The sequence below is a fragment of the Podarcis filfolensis genome (assembly GCF_964270895.1).
Source record: "Podarcis filfolensis genome assembly, chromosome: 17".
In the NCBI taxonomy this organism is placed as follows: Eukaryota; Metazoa; Chordata; class Lepidosauria; order Squamata; family Lacertidae; genus Podarcis; species Podarcis filfolensis.
This window is the reverse complement of record NC_139621.1, coordinates 443208-470653: the sequence shown is the minus strand read 5'-3', so window position 1 is coordinate 470653 and position 27446 is coordinate 443208. Positions and strand designations below refer to the sequence as shown.

General features: G+C 45.5%; 1 protein-coding gene and 2 long non-coding RNA genes across 10 annotated transcripts; 1 reads left to right on the top strand and 2 right to left on the bottom strand.

The window, feature by feature from the left end:
- Positions 1 to 607: 607 nt before the first annotated feature.
- On the top strand, positions 608 to 25187 carry CXXC1 (CXXC finger protein 1). Of its 7 annotated transcripts, none has more exons than XM_083592201.1 (16): positions 608 to 755; positions 930 to 1045; positions 1386 to 1486; positions 6433 to 6575; positions 8831 to 8989; positions 9156 to 9182; positions 10150 to 10299; positions 16801 to 16908; positions 18591 to 18775; positions 19244 to 19451; positions 20392 to 20502; positions 21360 to 21409; positions 23039 to 23135; positions 23805 to 23957; positions 24133 to 24283; positions 24643 to 25187. In XM_083592201.1, exons 1-15 carry the CDS (start codon positions 645 to 647, stop codon positions 24277 to 24279), a joined length of 1866 nt encoding a protein of 621 aa, XP_083448327.1. In that variant the 5' UTR covers positions 608 to 644; the 3' UTR covers positions 24280 to 24283; positions 24643 to 25187. The 7 variants fall into 7 exon arrangements, with proteins under 7 accessions (XP_083448327.1, XP_083448326.1, XP_083448329.1 ...); XM_083592200.1 differs by having other exon boundaries at positions 8828 to 8989; XM_083592203.1 differs by lacking the exon at positions 9156 to 9182.
- Positions 1865 to 6644, bottom strand: LOC310752291. 2 transcript variants are annotated; one of them, XR_014542895.1, is made up of 2 exons: positions 6616 to 6644; positions 1865 to 2259 (listed from the first exon to the last, which is right to left on the bottom strand). It is a non-coding gene; the product is annotated as an uncharacterized lncRNA (long non-coding RNA). The 2 variants fall into 2 exon arrangements; XR_014542896.1 differs by lacking the exon at positions 6616 to 6644 and adding an exon at positions 3030 to 3130.
- A 39-nt stretch (positions 25188 to 25226) lies between the features above and the next one.
- On the bottom strand, positions 25227 to 26518 carry LOC310752289. Its single transcript, XR_014542893.1, has 2 exons — positions 25910 to 26518; positions 25227 to 25540 (listed from the first exon to the last, which is right to left on the bottom strand). It is a non-coding gene; the product is annotated as an uncharacterized lncRNA (long non-coding RNA).
- Between the last annotated feature and the right edge of the window lie 928 nt (positions 26519 to 27446).

The window sequence follows — 27446 nt, the reverse complement described above, 5'->3', positions numbered from 1 at the left end:
TCAGAGATCAAAAAGGAACTAAGTGTGACAAGGAAAGGTGAAAATGACCTGCATAAATACGATCTGCTCAAAATCTAGCTTATCGTATTGGTTTTGGGTAGCATCAATGGAAATAGAAAACCATAATTATCTCATCTTGAGCACTGACAAATATTTAAGAAGGGCAGAAGTATTTTAAAATCACAACCACTCGGTATTTTTACACTTGGAAGTATGCAGTGACATCCATTAACAATTACACTCTAGTTTACCGGTTTTTTTTCTTTTTTAAAAACCGAATTCACCATTATTATTATTATTGCTAAATTTGTATAGGCCCCTTGTCTGTAGATCTCAGGGCGATTCACAACATAGAAATACAAGATAAAAAACACAAAATAAGACCCAGTAACCTCCCTCGCCTGATCGCGATTCGTTCTATTAATCTAGCCTGAGTGCTGCCACCATCAAAGATGGCCACTTCCTGTTCGAAAGCTGAACTGTGCAAACCCTTTGAAGCGAACAACGGACATTTTTGTCACTGGCAAGCAGGAAGAAGGCAGCGCCCTCGTAAGAGACGGACCACCGGCGGAGATTTCCGTCTTCGTGTGGCGTGGAAGCGGCGGCCATCTTTGTAAAGGGCGGGGGAGGCCCTGGAGACCCGGATGTTGTTTCTCTCCTTGCTCGGGCGAAGGCGGAAACGGAAATGGAGGGCGGGGGGGGGGCGGGAAGTCGATTGGGCTTCCTCTTCGCAGGCCAGAACAAGGGAGACCATGGTGAGCGCGCGCGGCGGGGAAGGCGGCGCCCCGCGAGGGAAGGGGGCTCCGGGCGGGGGGGGGGGCGGGGGACCGGGCGGCCCTCCTGGGTCTCTCCTTCGGCTGCTTCGGAGGAGGAGGGAGCTCTTCGCCAGGCAGCCCCGCTCACCTTTCCTTCTGTCCTTCGCCCCCCAGGATGAATTTTCTGATCCCGACCTGGCTGTTCTGGGTGAGGAGTCCAAATCGGAGAATGGAGAAAATGCCCCCGTCTACTGTATCTGCCGTAAACCGGATATCAACTGTTTCATGATGTGAGTCCCCGAGGAGCTGCGAGGGGCGGAAGGGACAGGCTGGGCTGAGGGATGGATTGCTCGTGGGCTGCGCGGGGCCTGGCCTCTGCATGCTGGACGCGGGGGGGGGGGGGCGGCTCTGGGTCCGGTTCAGCTGTAGCTGCTTGAAGGTGGTAGATCTTGAGGAGCAGTGTGGGGCGGTCAGAGCGAAGGGTATTCTTTCTGAAGCCTGCAGTTGTGTCGAAAAAGGAGCTTACTGGGAGGGTATGCAGAAAGTTGTATTGTTCTGAATCCTGGCTGCCAAGAAGCTGAGTTAGGGAATCCTCACCTTTCCCTTTCTTTGCCCCCCTCCCCATCCCAGAGGCTGCGATCACTGCAACGAATGGTTCCATGGCCACTGCATTAACATTACTGAGAAGATGGCAAAGGCCATACGGGAATGGTACTGCATGCAGTGCCGAGGTGAGTTTACAAACAAGATAGTATTGAGACTGGGCTAGTCCCTGTATAACTGGCAAAGTCCTGTGTTTGGGTCCTTCAGATAGTGTATTAGAAACGTGGAATGCCTTGATTTTGCTTACAAAGCTATACATTTATTATTGTCACTGATGTTTGCAAATATGATGGGGAAATGCTGCAGAATCTGGAATGGAGGTAAGTAAAAAGAAGCTTAATTTGTTGGAAGCAATTTGAGCTTGAATAGACTGTCTTTTTGCAGCCTGGCTCTTCTTGTAAAACATTTTAAGAGTGATAATTTCTTATTAAGGTTATTGTAAAATAAGTGCAACGTGGCTATAAACTGTAGCTTGCCATGTGCCTTTTTTATTGACAGCTGAAGGATTTTTTTCAAAAAAAGTTTTTATTAATTTTTCCAAATTATTACAAATCAAACCAAATTAAATTAGTTTAATACAGTTTCTTAAAATCAGGTTTCCCGCTCCTGTTCTGAACATATGATCATCACCATTTCCTCTTATTTAGAGTCCAGTTGATATCCTTCACTTGCCGTTAAACCATTCTCCCAGCTGGCTGCTTTTTTCACCTTACAAACAGCACCTCCGTTAAATCTTATAAATAAATAGTCCATTTCACATGTGTATATACATTGTTGTTCCAGACCTGGTGTGCTGGGAGAGTTAATTATTATCTTCCATTGTTCAGTTCTTTGCAGTGTTTATCTGGATGGTGCTAGGTCACATTACATTCCTTCCACTGTTTACGGACTAGCGTACGAGCTGCAAACATAAAAAACTCATAGAATGAATATCCAAACTCCAGCATTAAAATTCCGCTCTGGAGTTCTTCCTGAGAACTGAGAGCCAGTGTGGTGTAGTGGTTAAGAGCGGTAGTCTTGTAATCTGGGGAACCGGGTTCGTGTCTCCGCTCCTCCACATGCAGCTGCTGGGTGACCTTGGGCCAGTCACACTTCTTTGAAGTCTCTCAGCCCCACTCACCTCACAGAGTGTTTGTTGTGGGGGAGGAAGGGAAAGGAGAATGTTAGCCGCTTTGAGACTCCTGAAGGGGAGTGAAAGGCGGGATATCAAGTCCAAACTCCTCCTCCTCCTCCTCCTCCTCCTCCTCCTCCTCCTCCTCCTCCTCCTCCTCCTCCTCCTTGGCACACAGTTAAAAGTAAGATCTTTTCTCAAATTCAGTCTCTTTACTACACCTGTTTGGCAGCAGTTCATTCTCCCCCCACCCACTTCATTCCTCCAACAGCAGTTCAGGAATAATTTTAAATAAAGTCCATTCATCCTTGGTTGGGCAGGAGGGCATTATAAAACTTTGTTAATTTTTTTGTTGAGCATAAATCAAAAGCCTCCCCCCTCTTTTCCAAAGTAACAAACAAAATAACAGCTGCGGCTACACACGTCCTTTTCATTATGCAGGGGAGGATAGGAAAAAAGGAGACAGTTTGAAAACCACAAGAAAGCACAAAGCACCTTGTCCTCCCCTTCTTTTCCTGGCTGTTAAGGGTTCTCAAGCTTCAAAGAAAACATTCAGATACCTTCAAAGAGCCAAAGTCCAGACCTTTCGGCAGCTGACTGATCGCTGGCCATTAGCATATGTCGGTTCAGGAGTGCCTCTCAATTAATGCCAATTGTCCAAATTATGTTTTTTTTTTAAATAAATTTTTATTAGAGTTTTACAGAAGAAAAAAGTAAAAATTTACAGAATAAAAAAAGAAACCACAGATAAAAATAGACAACACACAAAATACACAAAAAACAGCTAATTAAGAAAAAAAGAAATTAAAAAGATAAAACAAATCCATTTTTCTCAATATCCTCAAATTCATATGCTTGTATCCATGACCTCCTCACACCTCCCCCCTTTTGTGTTCCCATTTACATACTTGATTCAGCAAATTCTTACCCTTTTTCAAATATCTTAACTTTGTGTCATAACATATTATACCTCAATATTTTCAACCATTTATCAATACATTTTTTAACATAATCTTATTAACTTTTGTCACTCGTTACCACTTATTACCAATCCAAGCATAATTTTAACATTCATTAATTTTACAGTATTTCCGAAGATAGTCTTTAAATTTCTTCCAGTCTTCTTCCACCAACTCTTCTCCCAGGTCTCGGATTCTGCCAGTCATTTCCGCTAATTCCATATAGTCCATCAGCTTCATCTGCCACTCTTCCAGGGTGGGTAGCTCTTGTGTCTTCCAATACTTTGCGATGAGAATTCTTGCTGCTGTTGTTGCATACATAAAGAAAGTTCTGTCCTTCTTTGGCACCAATTGGCCGACCATGCCCAAGAGAAAGGCCTCTGGCTTCTTAAGGAATGTATATTTAAATACTTTTTTCATTTCGTTATAAATCATCTCCCAGAAAGCCTTAATCTTTGGGCACGTCCACCAAAGGTGAAAGAATGTTCCTTCGTTTTCTTTACACTTCCAACATTTATTATCGGGCAGATGATAGATTTTTGCAAGCTTGACTGGTGTCATGTACCACCTGTATATCATTTTCATAATATTCTCTCTTAGGGCATTACATGCCGTAAATTTCATACCTGTGGTCCACAACTGTTCCCAGTCAGCAAACATGATGTTATGACCAACATCTTGTGCCCATTTAATCATAGCAGATTTAACTGTTTCATCCTGCGTGTTCCATTTTAGCAGCAAGTTATACATTCTTGAAAGTGTTTTAGTTTTGGGTTCTAACAATTCAGTTTCCAATTTTGATTTTTCCACCTGGAAACCTATTTTTTTGTCCGAATTATAGGCCTCTCTTATTTGAAAATAATGCAGCCAATCTCGCACCTTGTCTTTTAATTTCTCAAAACTCTGCAATTTCAATTTATCTCCTTCTTGTTCCAATATTTCCCAATATTTCGGCCATTTGGCCTCCATATTGGACTTTTTCAGTGCCTTTGCTTCCATTGGTGACAACCACCTTGGGGTTTTATTCTCCAGTAAGTCTTTATATCTTAGCCAAACATTAAACAATGCTTTCCTGACAATATGGTTCCAATTGTCCAAATTATGGAGGAACCAGCCACAAATCATGCTGGAGATGGAGGCTCGTCCATGCCGCTATGCCTTTCAAGTTGGCAGACACGGGCTTGGCGGCACAGTGGGATGCAGTGAGCTCCCCAGACCCAACTGGGGAACATTGCAAGGGTTTTTGCCTCATAAATCCTGGTTTTCCCCTGCCTGAATCTCCTCGCTGCCTGTGGAGGGCAGCAAGCAGCTACTGCCAGTGACTCATGATGTAGCCAGAAACCGAAGTAACCACTGGAGTTAATTTGTTAAAGTTTTATACCCTGATCTCCCTCCGTGTAGTTCATAGAATCATAGAGTTGGAAGAGACCACAAGGGCCATCGAGTCCAACCCCCTGCCAAGCAGGAAACACCATCAGAGCACTCCTGACATATGGTTGTCAAGCCTCTGCTTAAAGACCTCCAAAGAAGAAGACTCCACCACACTCCTTGGCAGCAAATTCCACTGTCGAACAGCTCTTACTGTCAGGAAGTTCTTCCTAATGTTTAGGTGGAATCTTCTTTCTTGTAGTTTGGATCCATTGCTCCGTGTCCGCTTCTCTGGAGCAGCAGAAAACAACCTTTCTCCCTCCTCTATGTGACATCCTTTTATATATTTGAACATGGCTATCATATCACCCCTTAACCTCCTCTTCTCCAGGCTAAACATGCCCAGCTCCCTTAGCCGTTCCTCATAAGGCATCGTTTCCAGGCCTTTGACCATTTTGGTTGCCCTCCTCTGGACACGTTCCAGTTTGTCAGTGTCCTTCTTGAACTGTGGTGCCCAGAACTGCACACAGTACTCCAGGTGAGGTCTGACCAGAGCAGAATACAGTGGCACTATTACTTCCCTTGATCTAGATGCTATACTCCTATTGATGCAGCCCAGAATTGCATTGGCTTTTTTAGCTGCCGCGTCACACTGTTGGCTCATGTCAAGTTTGTGGTCCACCAAGACTCCTAGATCCTTTTCACATGTACTGCTTTCAAGCCAGGTGTCACCCATCTTGTATTTGCGCCTCTCATTTTTTTTGCCCAAGTGCAATACTTTACATTTCTCCCTGTTAAAATTCATCTTGTTTGTTTTGGCCCAGTTCTCTAATCTGTCAAGGTCGTTTTGAAGTGTGATCCTGTCCTCTGGGGTGTTAGCCACCCCTCCCAGTTTGGTGTCATCTGCAAATTTGATCAGGATGCCCTTGAGTCCATCATCCAAGTCGTTGATAAAGATGTTGAAAAAGACCGGGCCCAAGACAGAACCTGTGGCACCCCACTAGTCACTCTTCTCCAGGATGAAGAGGAACCATTGATGAGCACCCTTTGGGTTCGGTCAGTCCGCCAGTTACAAATCCACTGAGTGGTAGCATAGTCAAGACCGCATTTTACCAGCTTCTTTACAAGAATATCATGGGGCACCTTGTCAAATGCCTTGCTGAAATCAAGGCAGGCTACATCCACTGCGTTCCCTTCATCTACCAGGCTTGTAATTCTGTCAAAAAACGAGATCAGGTTAGTCTGACATGACTTATTTTTCAGAAATCCATACTGGCTATTGGTGATCACAGCATTCCTTTCTAGGTGCTCACAGACTGTTTGCTTAATGATCTGCTCCAGAATCTTCCCTGGTATTGATGTCAGACTGACTGGGCGGTAATTATTTGGGTCCTCTCTTTCCCCCTTTTTGAAAATAGGGACAACATTTGCCCTCCTCCAGTCTGCCGGGACTTCCTCCAGTCTGCCGGGACTAGTTCAGTATATCATACACAAGACTTTTTTCAAACTACCTGCTGGTCCAGGCCAACTTAGATTCAGAGAAAGGACTACATCTGCCTGTATTTGCCCACTGCTCTCTGGTCCAAGAGTTGAACCATGTGGGCTCTCTTAGCTAATTTTCCTTTCTGCTCTACAGAGAGAGACCCAACCCTTGAGATCCGGTACAGGCACAAAAAGTCCAAGGAGAAGGATCGTGAGGGTGAACGGGAACGTGCCGAGAAGGACGAGCTGCGTGCAAAGGCCCAAGAACTGGCATTAGAGCAGAGCCGCAGCTCAAAAGTAAGTGTTTTAGCAGTGAAAGGGAGCAGAGCAGTCACACCTGTGCAGGGCCTGGCATTCCAACTCCAGAATGTTGAGTGTTTGGGTTCAGAACTGTGGGGCAACTGCCTACTCCTAACAGTCATTGTTTGACTGTTTCACGTAGTACAGGTAAATGCTCCTGTCCAGCTTTTTGCCTCCTTTGTCTGTTCTTGATTGGACAGCATGAAGGTGAAATCATTATAGAAGACCATGGGGCTGTAGCAAATGGTGTGTGGACTTCAAGCCATTCCTTAGAGATTTTTGGTGTATTTGCTGTAATAGCTGCTTCAGACTTCTTTGGGTCGTTCACTCACCTCTGCCCAAGTGGAACACTTGCTGTAATAACTAAGCAGCATTCATTTTGCGGCAAATCTTCCAAGAGATTGGTTACCATCTCTTTATGCCTAATCTCCAACACATCTCCCCCCCAATCTGCTTTCCTCTGGCTGAATCCTTTTATTCAGAGCTGGTTATCAAGCTAAAGGACTTGCTTCCAATAGAGGCTAGAACCCAGGATTTGTGGGGTCTTGACCAGCACTAATGGATAATTTTATTACTCATTTATATAGTTCATTTATGAACTGCTTCCCATGAGGCATCACAAAGCAATTTGCATTATTTTAAAAACTTACATAAAACATTTACATATACAATTACATATATAATTTTAGAATTTCCTCTGATTGCTGCAGTTCACCTGCTTGGAGAAGGCAGTCTGGAGTTTCTTTGTTCATTATAATTATTATTTATATACTGCTTTTCTGAGAGAAAATATTACAGAGTGGTGTACAAAATTCAAAGCATTAATACAATCAATCCATAAAATTATAACACAATCTAAAAATTTAGTGAACAGTGGCATGGGACTATAATAGCGTTTTAAGACAGCACATATTAAATGCTGGGAAAATGTATGCCCCCCCTTCCATCCTGCTGCCCTCCTGTCAGTATTTCTTTGGACCTTGAAATGTTTTGTACAGGACTGGGGTGCAGGTAGCAGTGTTATGGGCAAGCGAGCAAGCATGTTCGCACAGAGAGCCCGGTTGCAAGTAGGCATTGCAGCTCTCTAGTAACAGGCCCTGGATGTTCACTTGGAAAGCCTACAAATATGGTGCAGTTAAAATGATCATTTGGCTCTGCATAAACATTTTCACATCTGATATCCTGTTTAGGTCAGGGGTGGGGATCCTGTGACCCTCCAGATGTTGAATTCTGACTCCTATCATAGCTGACCATTGGCCATGCTGACTGGGGGGAATGGGAGTCCAGCAACAGGTTCCCCAGCAAGGATTTAAGTCACGTATAGTTGTTGCCTCAACCTATTTCCCCTCCTGCCTAGATAATAATGTATAGTGTTAGCTTGTTTGGACTCTTATGTGATGAACCCTGAAGGTTAAATATGCACATTGATGAGAGCCACTTGTTTTAAAAGCAGGCAGGTTAAGGTTGCAATCGTGTACTCACCTGGAAATAGGCCCCTTTGTACTAAGGGGTTTTCTTCTGAGTATGGGATTGTGCTGTAGTATAATATATGTTTATCAGTATACGATCTGTTGTGTATACGTGTCTATCAGCCACAATAGCTGAATGGAATCTCCATGGACAGAAGGCAATATACTTCCTGATGAATGCATGCTTTGAATAAACAATAGTGGAAGGCCATTCCACTCCTACTCTGCTTGTGAACTTCCTGTGGCATCTGGCTAGAATAGCAGGGATCCCAGCAGGGATCTTCTTATATTCTTTGATGCTTTCTTATAATGTTGCTGATAATTGAGGTTTCTGGTTGATGTGAGGAAGGAAAGTGAGTACTTAAGCTCATTTGCAGGTTTCATGGCTGGCAGTATCTGGCTCTATAAATCTGAGGCATGTCTGATAGATCTGAGTAAGTAAGTAGTAACTACCACCTCGTGCCCAAGTTAAGGACATTGCTGTGGATCCCTCAGGTTCCTGTGGCCAGGAGTGCTTTTCCTCTTGTTGAGAAAAGGGGAACCCTCAGTTTCACCATTTGATCTTTGTGACAATTTGGGCTGTCTCAGCTGTGCTGGAATATTTTAACATGCTCCATATGGGTCTTGCTATCTTGTCTTGCTCTCTGATAATATGTATGCCATAACGAACACTTTGGAGGAAGATCAGGTTACAAAATTTTAACAAATAACTCCAGCGATCCCTCTAGATAGCCTCTACATACTCATCTCTCCCCACTTCCTTTCATTTTTTAAAATCAGCAGCAGATCAAGCGCTCAGCGCGCATGTGCGGTGAATGCGAGGCCTGCAGGCGCACAGAGGACTGTGGACAGTGTGATTTCTGCCGTGACATGAAGAAATTTGGGGGCCCCAACAAAATCCGCCAGAAGTGCCGGCTGAGGCAGTGCCAGGTTCGGGCTCGGGTGAGTAATTCCGGTGGGCGCTTTCTGCCCAGAGATCATTGCATGTTTTTCTCTGTGGGTCACTTTCTTGGCTGCTCCACCCCAGAGGAGCAGCCACCTCAAATTCAAGCTGTTGATTTGTGTGTAGCTCACACGTGATTTTTGTTTCCCGTTCTTTTCTTCCTAGGAGTCCTATAAATATTTTCCAGCTTCGGTAAGTTTCCTTTTTCCCTCCAGTTTTTTTTCTTTCTTTTTTTTCTTTTTCATTAAAAACGGGACCTAAAATAGTAGAGTGTTCAGTTGGGACTCCTGGTTTTTTCCCCCTAGATAGGGGAAGCAGAATGAAACCTGGTCTATGCACACAGCAAAATAAGGTGGAAAAAAATCTGGGAGTGGTTGAGTGGACTGTGCTGCTTCAGATTGCAGATGGAGTACATGTAGAACAAAAAAACTCCCTTCTGGAAGGAATGTAGCATAGCAGGGAGAAAATGTATGATCTGGCTTACTCCATGTTGATTTTATCCCCCTTGCAGGGTGTATTCAAAAAGGATAGCCATAAATATATATTAAAAGATAACCCTCACCTGTCTTGAAGTGAGATGGTCCATTATGCCACATCATTTCCACCTTGTTCTGCTCTATGTTCGGATGCAGCCTAATAGTTAGTGGGGTGTAGTTGAGATAACTTGGTACATGGCAGTGCATTCCTGTACATGTTTACTTGGAAGTAAGGTCCTGCTGAGTTCAGTTGGGCTTAACTCCAAGGAAAGTGAATGTAGGATTGCAATCTCAGAGTCCAGTTTGGATGCATTCTCAATTGTAGGTTTTTTTGTTGGACACTTCAACCCTGCTTTTTTTGAAATGACTGAGCTTCTTCTCCTCTCTTACTGATTTTGGGAAATAAGCGGGTGTTGGGATTCTCTCTCTCTCTCTCTCTCTTTCTCTATATTTCTGCTTCTCACGCTTTGCTGCTTTGATCTTCAGTGAGTTCTGTTTTCTGTTCACCAACGCTGTGCTCAGGAAGGGAGGGGTGTGCTCACGTCTGTGCTGTTTCGATGCATTATGCTTTTGAAGCCAGATAGATGGCTTCTTTAATGCTTTCCTCTCTTTCTTCTTTTCTCCTTTTTCTCTCACTGCTTTCCCCTCCCTCTCCCACCCCCACTTACCCTAATGCTCAATAGATGTTACGGGGGCGGGAGGATGATCTGCAGATGCTAAAGGAACAGCTAGAATCGGCTGCCACACCTGAACCCCTGTCGGATGACGATCTGCACATAGATCCCGATTTGTATCAGGAGCTTTGTTCAGGGGCCTTCGATGACCAGAACCTGGTGAGACCTGTGCTGGACCTGTTCCCTTGGGATTCCTTGGTCGAGTTGGCAGGGCTCATGCATACTGATGTCAAAAAGCTGTGTCCTAGGACAGGATGTGTTCTGGGTTGCCTCTTTTTTGCCCCGCATCATCTCTTATTCTGTGTTCTGAAATTAGTCAAATCAAGTACGCTGGAGAAATATAGCCAAAAAACATGGCTAAATGGTTCCCTGCTTATCCACTTTCAACTATTCCTAGAGCACAGTATATGAAATCTATCCTCAGGTCTGCTTTTTGTTGCTGCTTCTGTGGCTCACCTTGTTTCCTCATTTTAAGCCATCTTTCCCTCAGGTCTCTAAACTCTCTAGCCCTTTTCCTCTTGAGTGTTTACTATTTAGCTGACTGCTTACACAGGCCCTCTTCTTGCTCTTGATTCCCAGCCCCTTTGCTTCTTTGTTTCCCAGAACCTCTTACTTAACAACATATAGGTCTGCCTGTGGAACTTCCATTCCTTTTTTAAAAAGTCAAATTTTAATTAATTTTTTTCATAAAGAAATATTTTTAGATTAAAAAATAAAAAACTGACAGAAAGAGAACAGAAAACACCAAAGGAAAAGCAAAGAAAAAGAAGAAAAACAACAAGAAGGAAAAAAACTTTCTGATTTCCCACCTTTTGAATAAAAGAAATTATTCAAAATATTCACTCTAAAATGACACCCAACTGATCTGCATTCTGTTAGGCAATATTTTCCAGTCTTTTGACCCAAATAGATTAATTCATTTTCCTTTTTACACAAAAAGTCCAAAAGGGGATCACTAATTATTATTAATGAATGTCATCAATTTGCTGTGGTTTTCCATCTTGATTTTTTAAAAAAACGATCTCTTCCAGCTATGTTTCTTCCATTCTTTTTCTAGGAAAAGCACTGGAGGCCTGATAGCTTTTTCCTCTGAATCCACATCAAGTTGTACACAGAGTATTTTCTCTCTCAACTCTTACTTCTGTCAGCTCAGGGTGTCACTTCATCTCTCCACCCATGGCTTCATTCCATTCCTCCAACATTGTGACTCTCCCATTTGGCTAATTCATTCCTCCAAGCACCTGTGTGTAAGACTTCCATTTCACCGTCTGTTGCCTCCAACTCTACCATTTCACCCTCCTGTTCTGGCAATCCTTTATCCATATTCTATTCTGAAGTCTCTGTATCCTCTTGGATTCCACTTTCCATTTCATCCTTCTATGGACCACTTTCATTCACTATTTCATCAGTCTTAGCTTTAATCATTTTTATTTGCTCTTCAAACATTTGCTGAAGGTTGTCAACAGTCAATGGAACGTCCAGTGATGTATTTGTCATACTGAATGTTCTTGATCCTAGTAACAATTCAGTCTCCACCTTAAGATCTTCAATCTTCCTTATCCAACTTAAGATCTTCACAACGTTATTTCTTATCAAAACACAATCCTTTCCCATAGATGAAATATGAAGTAGCAAAATTCCATTTCAAAGCAATACTTTCGTAAGGATAACAGAGAACTAAACATAAAGAAAATAGGGATCCTAGCACTCAGAACTCCCTTGATTTTTTAAAACTATTGGTTCCAACAATTAGAGCATACTTGTTTTATCTTCAGCCCTCAAACGATCAACTCTTCTTAAAGCCAGAAATTAGCTCACACACCAGATGTAAATTTCAACCAACAAATGGAGAAACCCCTTTTAGTCTTAAAGGAAGGCTTTGCAGACCCAATGCCCTGAGCCCTCTTACATGGCTTTTGGGCAAGATGCTGATTCCTTCGCTCTAAGTCATTCATTTTTTTTAATGAAATATTTATTAAAGTTTTTCACATTCAATACAAGAAAAAAAATCGAAAAAGGCAAAAGAAACAAAAAAGAAGAAAATTAAAAACACATGAAGTTTACAATTCCGTATTTTCAGTACCATATTTCCCTGACTTCCCCATACCTCCCTTTCTTGTATTCCAATTCAAATTGTTAGTTCAACAAGTTCCTATCCCCATTTTTTAAACCTTTTTATATTTAATTCATTTTTTTTTAAAAAAAACAAATTTTAACTTATAGACATCAATATTTATACCTCAATACACAAACCTTTTTCTAAAGTCGACCCAAATTCCATTCCACGAATTTCCCAATTTTCGTATTAATAACCAAACAAAAAAAATATATATAAAACAGATCATAATTATACACCCTTTGGATTCTCAAACCCCACCATCCCCTTTCCCGGTTTCGATCCCCAACAAATATCCGTCAGTCTTAGTCTTCTGTCAGCCTGGAGATCTCACGTCCGAGGCTCTTAATTCTCAGTTCCTCTCTGCCGGTTTTTTTGATAGTCCTTAATGTTAAACTCCAAATCTCAGAGGGGCTCTCCTAATAAGGTCCATATTTCTTCCAGCCAGGCCTCCATACTTAAAAGCAAAGTCCAACAGTCCAGTTGTCACAAAAACTCCAACTTCCACTTTAATCAAATTTGTAATCCGTAGGTCTTCAGGTCTCCACAGAAGGAGATCTCTCCATTCTTCAGTCACCAATTCAAACCAGAATTTCATCATCCAATACTTATTTTCCCTTGTAATCATCCTGTCAAGCCTCTGGTTTGATTTCTTGTTTTCCTTTGTGAGCATGATATCAGGCCTCTGGCTCCCCTTTGTCATTTGGAAATTTACAGCTCCTCCTTCCTTTTCCTCAGAAACAACATATGTCTCTTTCTCCACACTTTCAAGATTCTCAGAATTCTCTTTTTGTCCAGCTGCATGGGCTTCCTGCGTCAAGTCCTTATCAAATTCCGTAATGTTATTTACTGTTAAGTTCAAAGTTGTTACATTTGTAGCCAAAACATCAATTTGGCCTTGTAATTTTCCCAGGAGAACAAATACTCTGTCCAGCCCAGCCTGAATTTTCCCTCTTCCAGCCATTCTTGTAGTGTCCCAAATCCCCCTCTAGGGGGATTTTGGTAACTTAATATTCTTTCCAGTTAGAATCCAAAAGTCAAGTTAATTTGTATCAGTTCTTACTTATTTTCAACAAAATGTAACCAAGTTGCAGCAATTGTATCCAGCAGAGACAGCAGAAACAAAGTTCTCTTTCCTTTTTGACAGCTAATTTTGACAGCTGTCAAACTCCTCTATATCTCCTCAACAGGCTCTCTCGCGAATCACTTCCGGGGGGGGGGTGGCACTTCAACTCTCAAAATTGGCTCTTATCCTCCAGTACAATTACTTATATTTGTATCGCCAAATCATGAAATTAATATCTTTTATCCACTAAAGAAGAGGCAATTCTCTCGACCTTAGTTAACTAGTCCTTGCTTTAGATTTTTTACAAGGCGGGGAGGCGGACTTCCTGTTTGCGCCTTCCCCGATCGTGCCAAATTCCAAATAAAATTTCCTTAAAAAGTCCAATTTCCGTACTACTCACGGGTTGTTACTTTTAGGGTCCGATTGTTCACAGGAAAAAGTCAGCGCCCTCCGGCCATGGCTCGCGGCTTCACTCCACAGGAGAAGCAGTCGACTCTCAGCACCGCGCCGCTCACCCCGTCCCCCGTTCCGAAGCCTTTAAAAAGGCTTCTTCGCAGGTCGGGGGGGCGCAAATGGTGCCCGCCGAGTCACCAGGTTCACAGGCTTCCGCGCCTGTGATTTCTAAGGGTCCCCGCAGCGGCAAGACCCAACTCCTGTAGAGCCGATTCCCTCCGGAGCTCGGAGGGAATCCGCCATTAGCCGTTCGCGCTAACCTGGAAGTCCCTTCGCTCTAAGTCATTCAGCCCCGCCTGTGTTTCCAGGAGCTGACAGCTTCTAAGTCTCCTAACAATTTCTCTCACAGAAGCTGTACTGTTGATTAATGTTCTACTGCTGACAACCCCCGCACCCAGCAGTTGGGATGTTTGGGTTGTATCCACCATGGTAGTGGTATGGAATTTTCCTTGCTGCCCCCCCCCCCCGGAAATCTTCTCCAGGAGGCTGGGAGACCTTTGCAAGTAGATTTTGGGAATGTGTGGGGAGAGGAGGGAAGGGGAAATCTGTTACACAAGCAGAACTCTGTGTGCTTGTCACTGAATGTACCGTATTTTTTGCCCTATAGAACACACTTTTTCCCCTCCAAAAATGAAGGTGAAATCTGTGTGCGTCCCATGGGGCGAATGCAGGCTTTCGCTGAAGCTTGGAGAGCGAAAGGGGTTGGTGCGCACCGACCCCTCTCGCTCTCCAGGCTTCAGGAAGCTATCAGCAACCCTGGGGAGCCCGCGGGAGTTCCCACAGGGCTCCCTAGGCTGCGGATAGCAGCCTGCTGCCCGGAGCGCGGGGCACAATAAAGCAGAGCGCCTTGCGCTTCAGGCAGATATCTGCAAGCCTGGGGAGCCCGCGGGAGTTCCCGCAGGGCTCCCTAGGCTGCGGATAGCAGCCTGCTGTCCGGAGTGCGGGGCGCGCTGAAGCCGCAGCTGGGGGGGGGGGAATAATTTTTTTTCTTTATTTCCCCCCCAAAAAAACTAGGTGCGTCCTATGGGTCGGTGCGTCCTATGGGGTGAAAAATACGGTAACCCTTTGTGAACATTCAGAGCTGTTGCTGCTGCTTAGCTGCTTTCTAGGCAGGCAGCAGTTGCTTTTTAGCCTGCATTTAATTGCTATAACTTACCTTAAGGGACGCGGGTGGTGCTGTGGGTTAAACCTCAGTGCCTAGGACTTGCCGATCGCATGGTCGGCGGTTCGAATCCCCGCGGCGGGGTGCGCTCCCGCCATTCTGTCCCAGCGCCTGCCAGCCTAGCAGTTTGAAAGCACCCCCGGGTGCAAGTAGATAAACAGGGATCGCTTACCAGCGGGAAGGTAAACGGCGTTCCGTGTGCTGCGCTGGCTCGCCAGATGCAGCTTGTCACGCTGGCCACGTGACCCGGAAGTGTCTGCGGACAGCGCTGGCCCCCGGCCTCTAGAGTGAGATGAGCGCACAACCCTAGAGTCTGTCAAGACTGGCCCGTACGGGCAGGGGTACCTTTACCTTTACCTTAAATAATCCCAAGATCTTTAAAAAAAAATGAAGCAAAGATTAGGATGGTGGAACTAAATGGCAATTAAGGTGGAAAGTACATTCACCATGGGATAGACACCTGAAGACCCAATTCTTGCTGACCAGAAGATCTGCCATAGAATCATAGAAGGGTCCCTGAGAGTCATCTAGTCCAGGCATGGGCAAACTCGGCCCTCCAGATGTTTTGGGACTGCAACTCCCATGATCCCTAGCTAACAGGACCAGTGGTCAGGGATGATGGGAATTGTAGTCCCAATACATCTGGAGGGCTGAGTTTACCTATGCCTGATCTAGTCCAACCCTGTGCAATGCAACAATCTCAGCTAAAACATCCATGATGAATGGCTCTCCAACCTCTGCTTACAAACCTCCAATGAAGGAGAGCCCACCACCTTCTGAGGGAGTCTGTTCCACTATCTAACAGATCTTACCATCAGAAAGTTCTACCTGGTATTGAGTCAGAATCTCCTGCATCGTAACTAGAATCCATTGATTCAGGTCCCCTCCTGCAGTGCAAACTTGCTCCATCTTCCCTGTGAAAGTTATTTAGATACTTGAAGATGGCTACTATTTCTTCTGTTTACTTGGGGCTGGATCCCAGTCATTCTGATACCTGGTTGTAGAGGTTGGCAAAGAAACACTTCTTTGTGGCAGATATCCATGGGTGGCAGTATAACCGTCTATTTGATCCAACTTAAAAAGCCCAGTACAAAGGTGACCCTCTTGCTTTGTGAAGCATGCAAAGCCATTAACTGTCCTACAAAGGGGGGAAACCAGATTTGAGTTTGCATGATGAAGTTGCAGCATAGATAGCAGCTGCCAGGAAGAAAATAAGGGTGTGAAAGGGCTGCAGCCACCATTGCAAGCACTGGCATATATGGGTTTGGCGTGGAACCTCTTAATTCCCTCAGTGAAGTGGTTCTTCCACAAAGCTAGCTGTTAACCAGGATGTGAAGTTCAGACTGCACACAGTTCTTTCTTGGGGGCAGGGACCAAATGCTTTCCTGCCCTCCTTAAGCCAAACTACCCTGCCAGACAACCTCTAGATCCTTTTAGCACGAGAATGGGGAACCTGTGGGCCTCTGGGTGTTGCTGAACTACAACTCCCATCATCCCATTGGCCATGTTGACTAGGGCTGGTGGGAGTTGCAGTCCACAGGTTGTAGTAGTAGTAGTAGTAGTAGTAGTAGTAGTAGTAGTAGTAAGTAGTAATAATGATAATAAAATTTGTTGTTTATATGCTGCCCATCTGACTGGGTTCCCCCAGTCACTCTGGACAACTTCCAACAAATTAAAACACAATACGACATCAAACAGGACTGCCTTCACATGTTTTCTAAAAGTCACATAGTTTTTATTTCTTTCACATCTGACCAGAGGGTGTTCCACAGGGCGGGCACGACCACAGAAAAGGCCCTCTACTTTTGCACATCTAGATTTTTTGGAGGACTCCTTTTACTTTTCTCTCTTTTCCTCTCTTAGCCGTGGCTCAGCGACACTGACGATGCGCCCTTCCTGGATCCTGTGTTGCGGAAACGCGCTGTGAAAGTGAAGCATGTCAAGCGGAGGGAGAAGAAGTCTGAGAAGAAGGTATGATCCTAGATGGTGGGTGGGAAATGTCACAACTGTAAGAGTGCCAGACTTGTTTTTAGTGACCAGGCCTTTTCCCAGAGCTGCAATTTTTTTGGGTATGTAACAGGACAAAATCACACTTGTAAAATCTGAATATTTGTTTATTTATTGAGATTTTAAGATGGTTTTTCACTAAGGATCTTGTAATGGTTCTAGGGGTTGCTCGTGCGTAAGCCGGTGCAAACACCTGGCTGGGTTGCCTGAGTGAACCTTTTCTGTCCGGACAGCCACTCACCCGTGGCTGTCTCAATCGCTGGCAGAATCCGTCAGTGGGCGTTTCTTAAACTTCTTCCAGCAAAGAAGCTCTTTGACGCCTAGTCTCCTCCTACTCTCGCTGCGCGAAAGCCTTCTGCGCAAGGAGGGCATAGGCAGTGGAGGACCCCTACTCTCCCCGCTGGTCCCCGGCAAGGAGTCATGGGACCGCCTCGCTGCTTCCCCCATCTGCCCCCCTTCTCCACTGGTGCTACGCTGATTCTCTTCCCCAGAAGATGGGCTGCCTCTCCCAATCCCGGGACACGCTCTGGAATCCCTCTGGATTTTGCTCTCTCCCTCCGGCACTGATGGCAGTTCCCTGACAGATCTCAAATTGGCTTCCACAAATTAAAACTAAATACAATTTTAGATTAGATCATACAATATGAACAACACAGAACAGGCCAAACTGAAACCATAGGGCAGCCTCAACAACTCAACTGGAAGCCTGGGAGAAGAGTTAAGTCTTGACTGGACAACCAAAGGCTAACAACAATATTGCTGTCAGCACCTCTGCGGGGAGAGAGTTCCAAATTTAGTGCACAGTCCCTGGGAAGGATGGTACAGCACAGCGAGCAATACTGGGTGGCACAGCAAATACCCCCCTCCCCCGTTGATCCACTGTATCATTGTGGCCTCAGCTCCCAACCCCGGGAGCTGCTCAGGAGGCCGGGACTGAAGTAGGTCAGATAATCTACTTCATTTAAGCACGCCTGAAGTTGCACAACCACAACTGTCTTGTGCACCATGCCTAAAATGGGGATGTTAGCAATTGGGCAGGAGTTATCAAGGACCTTGGAGCCCGGGGAGGGGGGGCTCTTGAGGAGTAGGGGCACCATCACCTTTTCCAAGATGGTTGGGACAAGCCCTTTTTGCAAAGAGGCATTAACTGCTCCCTGGATCAATCCTGCCAGCCCCCTCCAGCAAAGCTAAGCTCAAACAAGCCAAGGAAGGCAAGGGTCGAGAGAACATGTCATGAGTGGTATTTCTTCATACCTCTGGTCCACATCTTCATGTGCCAACAACTGAAACTGATCTCATACAACAGGGCCACAGTGGCGTTAAGGCTGGAACTACCCAGCCCTCCAACCTATGCTAGTATAGTCTACTCTTGCTTCCCTCCTGCTATAATTACCAGTGGGGTGTGTGTGTTAGGGTTAGCGAAAGGAGTGCAGGCAGCTGGCAGGTCATTGCTGCCTGAAGTGTCAGTGTTGGATGAATGTACTATTGGCTTTATGGCCAAACTATCCTAATCACAGAAGTAGGAAATAGGCGGCAGTAAATGGGATTGCCTGTATTTGAAGGTCATGAGTAAACACCGGTGTCCCTTTTGCTCTTGCAAGGGTGGGCGAATTCTAGCCGTGTCATCTCTGGTTCTTGCCCTGCAGAAGGAGGAGAAATACAAACGTCACAAGCAGAAGCAAAAGCATCGTGACCGGTCAAAGCATGCTGAGCGGGTGGACGCCAAAGACCCTTCATCACTCCACCAGTGCCTTGGCCCCGGCTGCATCCAGGCTGCTCGGACTAACTCCAAGTACTGCTCGGATGAATGTGGCATGAAGCTGGCAGCAAAGTAAGTGGGGGAGCCTTCCTTGGGGGGCAGCTTTATTTCTTTTCTTAGCAGCTTTGCCTGCCCATTCATTGGTTTTCCAGCATGGGTTGGGTAATGCAGGGGTTTGTGTGGCAGGAAAGAGACTTTGGGCTTTTAAAATGTGGACTCACTTGGGCCCTTTGGATGCTTAACCTTAGCCTCAGCTCTTCAGCTGTCCCAAAGAAGTAATTATGACATAACTGAAAGGGCGATTGGGAGGAGGAATGCCATAATGCAGTAATGGGCAAAGTGAATCCCGTAACAGCCTAAGCCTGGGAGCAAGTGCATCAGTTTGAGTTGTGGGAGTTCCGGGTGGTTTTCTTATGAGCTGAAAATGTTCCCATCCTGTAGGTTTGTGTTGTGCAGTGTGATGCTGTGTGACGCACCCTGTTACCATCATATTGGCCAGTTTTCAGTTGCATGCACCCTCTTGTCTCTGTCCTTTCCCAGCCGCATATATGAGATCCTCCCGCAGCGCATCCAGCAGTGGCAGCAAAGTCCATGCGTGGCGGAAGAGCATGGCAAGAAGCTACTAGAGCGGATACGGCGGGAGCAGCAGCAGGCCCGGCTCAAGTTACAGGAGATGGAGCGCAAATTCCATGAATTGGAGGCTGTCATTGTCCGGGCCAAGCAGCAAGCCATCAAAGAAGACGAAGAGGTACCTGGAAGAAGTGCAGGAGAAAGGAGCAGGCAGCCAGGCCTCCTCTCTTGGGGGGTTGCAAACAGCACCTCCTTAACCTTCCAGGGAGGACTTGGGTGCATTAGACTAGAGCCCTTTTGCAACCTAACTGTATACGTGTGTTTTATTTCGTACATTTGGGTGTAAATTTCACAGATAGTTGTGAACACTGACAGCATGGGTCTGTTCCCAGATTAAACAGAGAACATACCCTTATTATAGGTATGCCCTACCTGTGACTTATTCAGTGCTGGAATGGTTGCATGTGAGCTTGATGCTCCAGTCCAGAGCAATTTATTTCTGATGTTCTGAAGGGATAAAGAAAATGACAACAACTCAGACTTCCCTGGGAATTTTATTGCGAGGGGCAGGATATAAATTCTTATGATAAAATAAGCTATAGTTCAGCTTGCTTTTGCCTTATGATTCTCAGGTTGGCAGCATCTGCTGATTTCAATTGATGCCAAAGCTTACTTGTTTAATCCCTGGTGTGACCAAGTGTTAGGATCTGCATTAGGCATTACAACACATTCGGGTGAAAACAAAGCAGCAGCAGCAGTAGTAATAATAAAAAAATTATATTTGTACCCCACCTATCTGGCTGGGTTTCCTCCAGTATTGTTCTTTGCTAGGAGCAGTGACGTAAGGTGTTGGAAATGTTCTTGGGCACACAGCAGGGCACCCATCCCTTTATTTATTAAGTGCTTCCTAAATGTTTTAGTACTGTAGCTTACCTGGAACTGCAGAAACTGGGGGTGGGATTTTCAGGTGTCTGGCTGAGGGGGGTTTGCCTTGGTGGGTTATAAGTTCTGCAGGCTTGCTCAGAACTTCCTCATGGAGTTGTAGGGTGGGATGCTGTTTGCTTTAAAAATCTGACCACTAAATCCTGACACCTGCTTGCCTCTTTCCTCTGCCACAGACCAGTGAAGGAGACAGTGATGACACAGACTTGCAGATATTCTGTGTCTCCTGCGGCCACCCCATCAACCCCAAGGTGGCGCTACGGCACATGGAGCGGTGCTATGCCAAGGTTAGCTGCCTGTCTTCTCTGCGCTGGGTAACCTTGGTGTTGGGCTTCAGGGGCCTGTGTTTGAATTGAGACGCTGCTATCCAGCCTCTGAAACAGGGATCTTTGTGGCATACCTGAAACTGGGTTAAAAAAAGGTTTGGTAGACGTGGTAGGTAACCCCAGGATGTGGAAAAGTCTTAGCCAAAGAGCCTCCTCTGCTGGATTGTGGAGCAGCTTTCTAATTTGCTCCATCAGTGGGTCAAGGGAGATTACTGTCCTTTAACATTTGTCAAGCAGCTATAGACAGAGCTGCATGGAAAAAACCAATGCAAATTCTGTACAAAGAACAACTGAGTTCAGGAAGCTGAATAAATAACTTACATTTTCAAGAACTAACTTCTACACCCCCCCAAAATGTATATGAAAATATTTCTGAATAAAGGGTGGTATTGAAATGCAATACGCTGTTCACTGTAGCTTGACCTCTCCCATATTTAACCTATTATCTGCATAGCTGATGTTTTGGGAACTGCTGGCCACATGATATTTTGGCTACCACAAATAGTTTTAGCCAATGTGTTGCATAAATATGTTGGGATAGGTCTGTTGATGGCTAGATGCCTTGGAAACGAGCTTGGCTTCTATAGTCAGAGCCTGGAACTCGGGGGCTACCTATCATTTCTGCAGCAGCCCTGCCCACCTGTCATAGTGGGGCTTGGAAGTCCACTGGATTTCTAGCTCACTGGCAGGTAGGTTAAGAGCTAGTTGAACTTAGGTGGAGGATCTTTTCTTCACTTGATGGTGCTTTTAATGTTTGTTCTGCTGTGACTTCATGGCTGTGTTTTTCTCTTCTGTCTGTCTCCCCCCATCCCCTGCAGTACGAGAGCCAGACATCCTTTGGGTCTATGTATCCAACACGTATTGAAGGGTAAGCTACCTGCCCAACTCAAGTTCCTTTTCGCTATGGGCTGTTCCCCAAACCCTCCTCACCAGGTTGCATGCCACTGGTGCCATCTGTCTTGCAGTTCTGCTCCTTTGTTACATAGTTACCCTGATGGAAACAAGAAGCTGTGAAGAAATGCAATGGCCCTTTCCAAACCCAGTACTGTCCACTGGGTGGAAATCTAGTTTTTGCCAATACATATTTAATGTTTGTAGCTGTAGGCCATTGCAAGAGTCGGAATCCATAGCTCCCTTTCCACTCCCAGAACAATGTGAGACTTTTGCATCTCGCAGAACAAGGGAATCCTAGTGCCTTATATCAACAGTACTGGGTGCCCACCTCCATGCTCACTTTCTTTTTATGAAAGGTGGATGGGCATAAATGGTTTTAAAAAGTGTACCCCATGTTGCTAGTTGGTATTAGTGCAAAGAAAAGGGTGCTTGGAGTATGTAATCTTGAATTTGATGTCTGTCTGAGCTGCTTATGAATGAATGAATGGTGGCTTTTGTCTGCTCGGTAACTTGGAAAGAAACTGACAGCCCTCACTTTACTCCTACATGAGCAGGTACATGGGAGAGAGTGGATTAAAAGGATTGGCTTGTCAAAGATAGACACCATGCTTCAGCCTAAACAGGTAGCAGGCTAGGAGGCCCAGTTCTCACTGAGGTATTAAAGGGGTGTGGGATCTACCAATAGATGTTAGGTGGGGCTTAGGGGGCGGGGGAAATAAAACCCCTTCATGTAGAAAACTAAATATCAAGAAGGAATGTGTCCTTTTACCGACATCTAGTTTTTTGGTTTGGGGAATTCACCCCCTTTAGTGGGCATGTGAATCTCTAACTGTAGACCGAAATTGTGTAGTTCAAGCCACCTTGGTTTCCCGTAGGAATCCGATTGGCCACTGTGAGAACAGGATGCTGGACTAGATGGGCCATTGACCTGATTCAGCACAGCGCTTCTTGTGTTCTTATAAATTGGGTCCTAATACTGTCTTAAAACTCAGCAACATCTTCATTTTAACGGTCTTCCTAAATAGCTTGGTCCACTGCTGACTTTTACGAGTTATGAAGGGGTTGCTGTGTGCATTCCCACATATTGGTTTTGGGCTACTTTGTGGAGGACTGGGTGGAAACATCTGGGAAACAGAATGGGAGTGAAATCTGTGAAGAGGGTTATTATCCCACCTCAAAATGTATTTGTGGGAAATCAGGAACCCCATTCGTCAGGTTTCTCTCTTCCCCCAACTGCTGCTCTTTCTGATCAAGAAACTCTGATCTCAGATAAGGCAGAATTCATTTTGCTTCTAAATTCGGGACACACATGCTATGCATGTAGAATATCTCTGCTTAAATCTCTGGCAACTCCAGACCCCTGTCTGGAACCCTTAAGTGCTTCTGCCCATTAGAGTGGACAGGCCTGACTCCAGTTGAGGCAGCAATGTGTGTTACACAGTGTTGATGTGCAACCTTGCTTTCCTAGCATTTAACCTGAATTGACACTCCATTATTTTTTTTAAAGTTTCATTTACATTTTTTAAAATAACCCGTTTCTTATCAAGTTCGCTGAGGATAAGGCCATGACTTTGTAATTTTACCTGTGTATTCTTTTCTCCAGGGCAACTCGCCTTTTCTGTGATGTCTACAACCCACAAAGCAAGACCTACTGCAAACGCTTGCAGGTCTTGTGCCCAGAGCATTCCCGTGACCCCAAGGTAGGAACAGAGTGCTCTTCCGGTGAGGTCCTAGTCCACTGTAGTTTAGGAACAGGCTAGGATAGGCCATCATTCAGATTTAGGAGGGGAAGGACTATTAGGTGAAATACAGTGTTGTGAGCTTTACCCAGGGCTTTGTGCTGTGGTGATTCAGTAAGAGTGCAGAGAAAGCATGGTATGCAGCACTGAACATGGAATTGGCTATCATTATAAGGAAAGCAAGTTTCTAGCCCTTAGTTTCTAGCACGGATACACTTGCAAGCTAATGGGTGATGCCTGCGGAAGTATGGCAAGCCAGAGGCATAACTGAACAAAATTCTCAGAGAGCAAAGGACTTCAGTGTCCTGCATGACAGCAGAACCGACTCCCTCGGAAGGCTGGATGGTCATCTGCCATGTACAATTTAGTTATGATTACTTTGCAGGGGGTTGGACTAGATGACCCTCAGGATCCCTTCTAATGCTAAAGTTTTGTGATTCTTTGATCCTATGACTAGTAAAGCCCGAATAAGTTATGCAAAATGAGAAAATTATGCAATTTTTACAGGTTGTAGAACTGCACTTCTCTTGTGTTCCATTTGGATTATCTTTGTGCAGAATATTTTTCAGTGAGACACACACCACAGCTATGGCTTCATCCTGCTCAATCTCGACTGCAACTTTTCCCTAGGTGTCAGCAGATGAGGTGTGTGGGTGTCCCATGGTAAAAGACGTGTTTGAGCTCACAGGGGAATTCTGCCGCGTGCCCAAGCGCAAATGCAACCGCCACTACTGCTGGGAGAAACTGCGACGGGCGGAGGTGGACCTGGAGCGAGTGCGCGTGGTACGGATTGGGAACTCGTGTTAGACCTTGGGCGGGTGGACAGCACAAAAGGACAATGGCCTTGTCATACTGCCTGTGAAATAGGCTTGTCAATTTCAGGGAGGGTTGCAGCTAATGGGAATCCTTTGGACGATGGGCTAGGTGTGATTGCTTTCCTCTTGTTCCTTTGTGTCAGTGGTACAAGCTGGACGAGCTGTTTGAGCAGGAGCGGAACGTCCGCATGGCTATGACCAACCGCGCTGGGCTGCTCGCTCTCATGCTGCACCAGACGATCCAGCACGACCCCCTGACCACAGATCTGCGCACAGCCACCAACCGCTGAGCTGGTGAGTTAGTGGCATCAGTGTCAGTCCAGGATGCTGAGTGCTCATGCGGGGCAGGGACTGGAGGTAATTTGGCTGAGGAGGACTCAATTACATGAGCTGACTAACCCCTGTCAACCTTTGGCATTGGCCATGAGCCCAGGATTAAAAGCTTTTCTTGGCTACTGTGACCACAGGAATGATCAGCGAGGCTTTTTCTCCTTGGGTCTGATCAACAACTTGAATTGCTTGCATGCGAATTGGCCTGCACTTTCCTGCAAAAGGGCAGCAGCTGGAATCTCTGGCTCGGTTAAGGGGAAGATGGTAGGGTCCTGTGTTGTGTCTTTCCTTCCCTAAAGTCTGTCTGTCTTTTTCCTCTGCAGGTGTTTTCCTTCATGACCAGACCTTCATGATTAAGTGCCAACTGAACCAGAACCTTTTTTTTTTATTTTCATAAGCTCTCATTTTTTAAAAATTAATTAAAATGGTCTGGTGTTTTGGCTCTGAGCCCCTTCTTCTTTATCTTGTAGAATCTAGCAGCCTTTGACCTCACCCCTGTGCCAGTGGCCTTTAGCCTTGCCTATATATAGTCTTTTTAAAGAAATATTCATATGGTTTTAAGTGGGAACCCGCCCCCACCCAAAAAATGGAAAAGGAAAGGGAAAGTGTTTTCGGTACTACCGGCTTAAGCTAGCCCCAACTTCTCTAAACAGGATTTTGATTAGATGTGATGCTGTATTGCAGCAAAGACTTTTCTAGGCATTAAGTGGCCACCCCCTTTCCATGTAGTTGCTGTTGGCTAACAGACATTGAAAGGAGGGGGACTGGCTATTGAATCAGGGCAAGGAAGGCAGCCATGCACAAACAAACTGTTTTATTGTGCTGCTGCTTGGAGGCATAAGAGAGTCTAATAAAAGGTACATTCAAATGTTCTGTGAGTGTGTGTTAATTAGGCAGGATGTCTTGAAAGTGTGAATTACTGTTTTATTTGCTGCTGCTGCTTCCCTGCCTTTCTCTGTCCTGCCTGGTAACCCAGATCTCTTCTAGTTCTGCAACCTCCACTTCTTTTGTTATCTGTGCAAGAGGTGACAAGAACAAATTGTCTACCAGCCTCGTTTACTTCATCACTGCCAGAGTGCCAGATAAATCCACCTATAGTTATCATTTTGTGAAGCCTGTCCATGTCTTCACTTCCCTGCTTTTGCTGTCTTCCCATCCAACCACAAGAAGGTGAAAGAGAGCCCTAAAAAGCACAAGGGCACAAACTTAACTTGTATTAACCTGAAAGGGACACGGGTGGCGCTGTGGGTTAAAGCCTCAGCGCCTAGGACTTGCCGATCGAAAGGTCGGCGGTTCGAATCCCCGCGGCGGGGTGCGCTCCCGTCATTCGGTCCCAGCGCCTGCCAACCTAGCAGTTCGAAAGCACCCCCGGGTGCAAGTAGATAAACAGGGACCGCTTACTGGCGGGAAGGTAAACGGCGTTCCGTGTGCTGCACTGGCTCGCCAGATGCAGCTTGTCATGCTGGCCACGTGACCCGGAAGTGTCTCCGGACAGCGCTGGCTCCCGGCCTATAGAGTGAGATGAGCGCACAACCCTAGAGTCTGGCAAGACTGGCCCGAACGGGCAGGGGTACCTTTACCTTTACTAACCTGAAAGTAGAGAAAAGCCAGCCAGCATGGTCAAGGATGATGGAGTTGTAGTCCAACAACGTAAAAAGGGCATCACACTGGTTACCTTTGCTATCTGTGGTAGGAGGTACCTTCACTGGGTCTTTGTGTTTAGATGCCACAGCCATGTGTTGGTGATACCTTTTTGTTGTTTTCCACAACTCTCCATGCCTGATGACATTCAAAGGCTTTTGCTAACTCTGTTCCCTATTTCTTCTTAGAAATAAAATGACAGGTCATTCTCCTACCAGCTTTTGATGATAAAACCTGTAGATAGCATACGTTTATGTATACTGCTGGCATCCGTCTGTTGAGAGACAATGGAGTATGCCTTCAGTGGTGAAGTCAAACTGCTGCATTAACAGCACTGAAGTGACCTCCCTGGGGCGCAAGCCTGGGCAGTGTGTATGGAGGTCCTGGGCTTGCATCAATCAATCAATGTTTATTACGGAGCTCCTGGGCTGCCCAGACACCAGAGCTTTGGGAGGAGAGGCAGGAATGCAAGCAATATGCATCTAAATGTCTCTTTAATAAGTGATGTGACAAAACTGTAAAGGTAAAGGGACCCCTGACCATTAGGTCCAGTTGCGGATGACTAGGGTTGTAGCACTCATCTTGCTTTACTGACCGAGGGAGCTGGCGTTTGTCTGCAGACAGCTTCCGGGTCATGCGGCCAGCATGACAAAGCCACTTCTGGTGAACCAGAGCAGTGCATGGAAACGTCATTTACCTTCCCGCTGGAGGGGTACCTTTTATCTACTTGCACTTAACATGCTTTCGAACTGCTAGGTTGGCAGGAGCAGGGACCGAGCAACGGGAGCTCACCCCATAGCAGGGATTCAAACCGCCAACCTTCTGATCGGCAAGCCCTAGGTTTAGACCACAGCGTATCTTACTACTTGGGAAAATAGCTTAAAATGTTGTACCTAATTGGTAAAAAGAATTAATCTACGTTCATGGAATTGTTGGCATCCGTCTGCCTCAAGAGATATGCCTCCGGGGATGAAGTCAAACCACTGCATTAGCAGCACTCCTGAGGTTGCAAGTCTGGGCAGTGTGTGTGTGGAGGTCCTGAGCTGCCCAGATGATACAACTGCCCTCTCGGCCTCACTGATGTCCAAAGGAAAGCAGAGCAAAATGTTTGGCACCAACTTGGCTGCAGGAGTTGCTGGAAGGAAGTGTTCAAGGTGCCATCCAACCATTTTAGGGACTCTACTCCAGATTTTTGTAGAGTTTACTTCTTAGCCTTTTCTTCTCCTGAAGATATCCTGTAAGGCAGTGGAGTTTTAGGATCAGAGTTTTCCTTCTCCTAGATGGGCTACTTTTCCAGGTGGAGGAACCTCACCTGCCCCACTTCCCTTTACAGCACATCCAGAAACCACTTTCTTGGCCATTGGACCCACTCTTGGTCTTGTCTGCTCAATCTGCCAGAGTCTCTCTTCACATGCAAGGAAAGTCCCTAAATCACTGAGGGTTTGAGACCCATCGGCTACCCTCCCCTGGTTTAGCTGGCAGTTAA

Excerpts from the sequence above, each read along its gene's own strand:
- CXXC1 (XM_083592200.1), top strand. The coding sequence starts at position 645 with ATGTTGTTTCTCTCCTTGCTCGGGCGAAGGCGGAAACGGAAATGGAGG. Across the intron at positions 756-929 it reads CCAGAACAAGGGAGACCATG|GATGAATTTTCTGATCCCGA; the intron begins GTGAGCGCGCGC and ends TTCGCCCCCCAG. Across the intron at positions 23,958-24,132 it reads ACCTGGAGCGAGTGCGCGTG|TGGTACAAGCTGGACGAGCT; the intron begins GTACGGATTGGG and ends CCTTTGTGTCAG.